Raw genomic sequence first — 6697 nt, forward strand, 5'->3', positions numbered from 1 at the left:
ACGTCCTTTCTACAACTGTAATATTGTCCCTGATCAATAATGCCATACATCCCCCTCTTTTACCATCTTCTCTGTTCTTACTGAAATATCTGAATCCTGGAACCTGCAACACCCATTCCTGCCCCTGCTCTATCCGTGTCTCTGTAATGGCCACAACATCGAAGTCGCAGGTACCAACCCACGCTGCCAGTTCACCCACTTTATTTCGGATGCTCCTCGCGTTGAAGTATACACACTTCAAACCAGGTTCATACTTGCCAGTGTCAGGTAAATGATTTTGTAACTCCCTACTCTCATCCTCTTCTGCACCTGTCCTACAATTTTGGTTCCCATCCCCCTGCTGTATTTAAATCCACCTGAATAGCTTTAGCGAATTTCCCACCCAGGATATTGGTACCCCTTTCGTTTAGATGAAGACCATCTTGCTTGTAGAGGTCCCACCTACCCCAGAAAGAGCTCCAGTTATTCAAAAACCCGAAACCCTCCCTACTGCACCATCCCTGTAGCCATGTGTTCACCTCCTTTCTCTCCCTATTCCTCACCTCACTAGCACATGGCACGGGCAGCAAACCAGAGAAAACAACTCTATTTGTCCTAGCTCTAAGCTTCCATCCTAGCTCCCTGAATTTCTGTCTCAAGTCCCCATCTCTCTTCCCACCTATGTCGTTGGTGCCAATGTGGACCACGACTTGGGGCTGCTCCCCCCTCCCCCTGAAGGATCCCAAGAACACAATCAGAGACATCACGGACCCTGGCATCCGGGAGGCAACACACCAACCGTGAATCTCTCTCATCCCCACAGAACCCCCTATCTGTCCCCCTAATTCTCTAGTCCCCAATGACTACTGCTCTGTTCCTTTTCCCCCTTCCCTTCTGAGCAGCAGGTGCCCCACTGCTTTCCCCTGGTAAGTCATCCCCCCCCCACAGTATCCAAAACGGTATACTTATTGTTGAGGGGAATGGTCACAGGGGATCCCTGCACTCCCTGCCAGTTCCCTTTCTGTCCCCGAACTATCACCCATCTATCTTTTTCTTTTATCTGGGGAGTGACTACCTCTCTAAGTCCTGTCAATAACTCCCTCTGCCTCCCGAATGATCTTTGTGTCTTCCATTGTGAATGTATCTGATCAGAAAGCATATCAAATGTATGGTCCAGGAGAAGATGCAAGTCAGCGCAAATGAGATAGGATCTTATGTAGCATTTTGCATGTGAACATTTATTTGTAGGATATTCTAGTTACCCAATGTCCTTTCTTTTTCCACTTTGCTGATGAGTGTGGTAAATCTGACTTCTGAGTCATAGGGTTGTGGGTCAAATGCCATTGTAGTGCCTTAACACAAAGTCTGGGCTGACGCACATCTGCGCGGTCAGAGGTTCCCTTTTTTGGATGAGTTTTAAAGCCAAAACTGTGCCATCCCTGTCAAGTGATTTTTGAACAATCAATGTAACTGTTTTGAAGAAGAGTGTATTCTCCCTACGTCTTGACTGATTTATCCCTTGATCAGCAATCAAAACAGATTATCTGATTATTGTTAAATGTTTTCTGGTCCTTACTGTGTACAGTTGGTTGTCACATTTCCCATTTCACAATAGTCATTGCACTTCAAAAGAAATATTGATGATAATACGCTTTGGGGTTCCTGAGATTATGAAACCACAAGATAAAATCAAGTTTTTAAAAAAAAAATCGAATTGTACTCTGCAAGTACTAATTAATAGATATTAACAGAGTTATGATTTCTACTGATTTTATTTTCTTAAAATCCTTAAATAAGCATGCAGGTGAAAAGCCTCCTTCCTTGCATGGGCTACACTAATCCAGTTCTGGGCTTAGTCATGGTACACGGTGGCATGAAAAAACATGCAATTTAATCAGCAAATGGGACTAGAATAGTTTAGGATGTCTGGGCGGCATGGACGAGTTGGACTAATCAGCACACCCATTACTAGATTACTAGGTCTAAAAACTAAGGCTAAGAAAAGGAAGTGTAAAATATGAATTTAAGGATAAGAAATGGTTTTATCTCCGGTCTTGGACATGAATTTCTACTTTTATTTCTGAGTTGTATTCTGGGAAATTTTCAGATTCTTTATTTTGTTCTGATAAAGTGACAAAAATAGATGAATGTAAGACGGAAGTGTGGATTGTGCTGTAGTTCTTTTGAAGCAAAAATGATTAATTCTGGAGTGACTGATTCTGGGAAAGTATATACAGTACTTAGAAAATTTGTTTTCACAGTCAAATACTGAATCATCTTACACTTTAAAATGCTAGGAAATGGCAAAGAAACTGATGCAATGTTAAGTATATATCCCGCTTAAGTAATAGCAAGTTCTTGCCTGATTGAATTTCCATATATTATTTTCATCTGTCCTAGGTGAGAGGATGGGGTGTTTCAGTTCATATGATCCCAAAGAGAAGAACTCCTGAAATGCAATGCAATAAATGAAAGAATTTAGCTTATCCATTTTACTGAAATTAGTAGCTTGAGGAATAAGGAATTGGCAGCAAAGACATTTGAAATAGAGTTTTGTGTAAGATTGGAAGAGTTAATGAGTTCTTACATCTTTGTTATCACTAGAAGCATGAGGATCATGTATAGGCCATTCAATTCTTTGAAGCCTATTCCTAAGTTTTTGGGGTTCTTGTGGTGCAATGGTAGTGTCCCAACCTCAGACAAGATATCTGGGTTCAATTCCCACCAGCTCCAGAGGTGTGTCATAATAAATCTGAACAGGTTGATTTAAAAGAAACTTCCCAAGTTCTACATAATTTGAGTTGCATGCCTGATATTGTGCTCGCTTTTGTTTACCACATTTTCTGATTCTTACTGAATGTTGACTCCTTTAAGAATTCGTGGAGAAAGTGAGGGCTGCAGATGCTGGAGATCAGAGCTGAAAATGTGTTGCTGGAAAAGCGCAGCAGGTCAGGCAGCATCCAAGGAACAGGAGAATCGACGTTTCGGGCATAATCCTGAAGAAGGGCTTATGCCCGAAACATCGATTCTCCTGTTCCTTGGATGCTGCCTGACCTGCTGCGCTTTTCCAGCAACACATTTTCAGCTCCTTTAAGAATTCCCTTACTTTATTTGATACCAGTTTTCATGCTCACAATTTTATTATATTTATGTTTTGGTCAACATTTGCAACCGATTTATGATCATTTTGTTTTGTTTTGTCTTTCAGGAAATTCGTCTTTTCTGGATGGGTATCATCATGAACCCACTAAGGTAAATAGGATTATTGGGATAGAAGGTTCAGCTGCTACTTGTGGGGCAAATAGAAAATATTCCTCCTGAGTGTCCTATGTGTCTTTAAATATGCCCGTCCGTCTTTTCAGCTTAGAATATCATATGCGATCAATTCAGGTCACTAGTGAAACTGAAAGGCAACCATTAATTATCTTCAATTGACTTCTCTGTTTGCATTCATGATTAAATTGTTATTGAGTGTTAGACTATCAGTGAGTAGTGTTAATTTTTGTCAATGACAGTAGAGTAGAAGTTAATCACTCTTACTGGTATTAATTAAGAATTTGAGGACTTGTATTAATATAGCACCTTTCACATCCTCAGAGCATCCCAAGGCACTTGACAATCAAAGTACATTGGAATTTTCTTATCATATTGCTGCATGATTAATAAATACTGCAGCTAATTTACACGCAAGTTTCCACCGGTATTCATGAGATGAAATAAAACACTAATAAAAACAAGGGAGTGGAAGCTAATGCAGCAGTTACATAATTTAAGGTTATATCCAAAGTGGGACAGTGTTCAGTTCTCTACTGTACATTGAGAAAGATATATTGAATATGCAAGGCCTTAGTGCAGATTTAGCAGAATATTACCAGAGTTGTTAAAATGTAAAGTATAAATTTGCTCTGGCAGTATTTTGCTTTTAGAATTTTGAGGAATAAGCTCATTAAAATGATCAAATGTTAAAAGAACTTGAAACAGATAAGTCAAGAGAAACAATTTCCTCTGGGGATTTACAATCAAGGGTGAGATTATGCAGGGGTAATGTGACAAAGCGCATCTGTATGAAAATGACAATGGAAATCTGGAATTCTAACTACCTCCATATTTCTCCCTGCCCCTCAGATTTTTGATAAACCAGGTTAGTAAGGACTACAGAAATGAAGTTAAAATGCTGGTGCCATTAAATGGAAGAACTGGCTCAATCAATTGATTGGGCTACTCTCCATGTTCCTGAGGAATTCTGCTCCAGCATCACTTGCATGGCAAAATTTCTCTTAATCTTAATTTTGCAGTGATTACTCATCACTGACTTCCAAATTAAAGGACATAGTCTTTACGTACTCACTCTGTCAAGACACTTGCTAATTTTAAAAATCAAGTCTCCTTATGGCAAATTTAGGATGTGTTGACAAAATATCCATGTTGTTCAGAGGAAATTTATGACATACAGTCATGCACTAAAAGATATCAGTATTCTGGGCGGAGAGAAAAACTGGAAAGGCAGTTCAGTGGTCTCTGTCATCAGAGTTTGCTGAGATGACCGTTTTGTTGATCAGAAAACTGATCAGCAAATCTCAGTTCCTTCTCCTGGTTCTTAGAATTGTTTGCAAGAGACCAGGATGATTAGTTCACCCTTATGTTTAATAAATAAGTCTCTGACTTATTAATTAAACATATTAGCTTATAGTAACCGATGAGAGGAAATAAAATGGCTGTCATCAAGCTTTTACTGCAGATAACAACAGCTCCTTTCCTTCGAGGTCAAATAGCTTCTGACCCAAGCATTCACAGCTACAGGCTTTTAAGCTAGCTAGGAGCCAATCCCATAGTTGTTGGCAGGCTGGAGGTTTTTTTCCTGGGCTTTTAAAATTATCCTCCCTTTTCAATCCACAATCAAAAATGTTTAAAAAAAAAGATACAATAGCTGTCTTGGTCGATCATTCTGGCTGACGCAGTAACTCCACCCATGACAGTTATTTTCATACATTCACCACCATCAGCCTAAAGAATCTGAATCAAAATTGCCTTTGTTGTCCCTTTAGGTTTAAAGTTGTCTGCTGTTGTTAATGAGATTATTTTAACATATTGGGGTGTATCTCCTGTTGGGATGTTATAATAGTAGTGGAAACTCTGGTTGTACATGTACTTTGTTTTCGGCGTAAAGTTAGTGCAGCAGATAAAGCTCGAAAGGACGTTATCTTATTTATGCTAATCTTGTATCAGAGATCAAAATACTTCCTTTTGTGGCTGCCCTCGTTGAGGCTGTTTTTTTTGGGGGGGAGTTGGGTTGGGGTGGGGAGGGGAGACTATATTTGGGTTTCAGGAGCTCATTTTTAATTTTCAATATCTCACTTCTTATGTGATGCAGTCAGACAATAGCAATACCTTCTAAATTTATGTTGACATATTGAGTATTTGGACTCTCGCAGAAGCAGGATTAGAAGAATTAATTAATATTCTCAAAAATGACCAACACTTCAATAAAATAAGAGCCAATGCACACAAGTAAAGTATTGATTTCCCAACTGCAGCAATACTTAACTTGACACTAGAAAATGTGCACAATTCAACAATGAGTTTTATTTTTCAAAATAACTGAAATCTTCTACACACAATCATCACCTCAAGCACACTTTCTGCAAACTGATGAGGTCACAGCTAATACAGGTACTGTATACAGAGGAACCTTGATTATCCGAACGTCAGTTATCCGAATTTCAGATTATCCGAACAAGATCGCAGGGTCCCGATGCTTGGCTAAACTATGTTGTCTGGCATTCAGATAATCAGGGTTCCTCTATATATTTAGAACATCTCAAATCTCAATCTTAGTTTTAAGTTGAAAATTTGAGTTCATCACAACAGCGACTACTATAATTTTCCCCGTGTACGGATAAATTGTGATTATGAAGTTGTCAGCCATTGACAGAATAGGAAATCCAATTGAAGAAGTAAGTAACTGTGATAAACAAAAATTCTGGTCTGGTAACTCCAATTTAATCAAGCATATGCATGTGTGTCATATAATTGCGCCAACCAATTGGGACAGAGTTGGGTGCAAAAAGGCAAGTCATCATTTGATATTGAGATCTCTCTGTGAAGGGATGTTCATACCCTGCAACTACTGCTCAATGTTGAGGAAATGAAAAGTGCTGTCAACAAGTGATAGAGATAAATTTATGCAGCAAGTGGAAAGCAGTGGTGCAAACAAAAAAGCAGGCACCCTTACGGGTGCTAAATTCCAGATTTGAGTTTTTCCATTATTTTGAAACATAAGGCGAACGTTTTGAATAGTTTAACCAGCAGGTGTTCTCTCCAACAAGGGAGAGGGTGAAAATGGCTGCTGACGTTAAAGAAGCGCTGCTAATGCGGTTTAAGGCAAGTTAAGCAGAGAATGTTCCCATCTCCAGTCCAATCCTGCTTGTAAGTGGTGATCAATCTGGAAAAGACATTGGATCACAATGCGTGCATCTGCAGCTGCACTGATTCAGGATGAGACATGGCATCATCTTCCATGTGATGAAAGTGCAACAGTTACAGCAGAAATGACATCATTGACTGCAATGATGGTCTCTTTCTGTCTGTCTCTCACCCCCCTCTCTGTTTCTCCCCCCCCACCCGTTTCTCCTTGTCTCTAAGCCCCCCGTCTCTCTCCCCATCCCATCTCTCACGCTCTCTCACTCTTTCTGCCCTCCCGTCTCTCTCTGCCCCCCCG

General features: G+C 39.8%; 1 protein-coding gene across 2 annotated transcripts in view; it reads left to right on the plus strand.

Annotated features, from left to right (window-relative positions):
• The window catches only part of usta (uronyl 2-sulfotransferase a), an 89215-nt gene that overhangs the window by 22352 nt on the left and 60166 nt on the right, over positions 1–6697 (plus strand). For both annotated transcript variants that reach the window (XM_043696485.1, XM_043696484.1), the window contains exon 2: positions 3188–3231. In XM_043696485.1, the coding sequence (XP_043552420.1) occupies positions 3188–3231 (44 nt within the window). The remainder of the gene's footprint in view (positions 1–3187; positions 3232–6697) is intronic.

The sequence above is a fragment of the Chiloscyllium plagiosum genome, chromosome 9 (genome assembly GCF_004010195.1).
Source record: "Chiloscyllium plagiosum isolate BGI_BamShark_2017 chromosome 9, ASM401019v2, whole genome shotgun sequence".
NCBI classification, from domain to species: Eukaryota; Metazoa; Chordata; class Chondrichthyes; order Orectolobiformes; family Hemiscylliidae; genus Chiloscyllium; species Chiloscyllium plagiosum.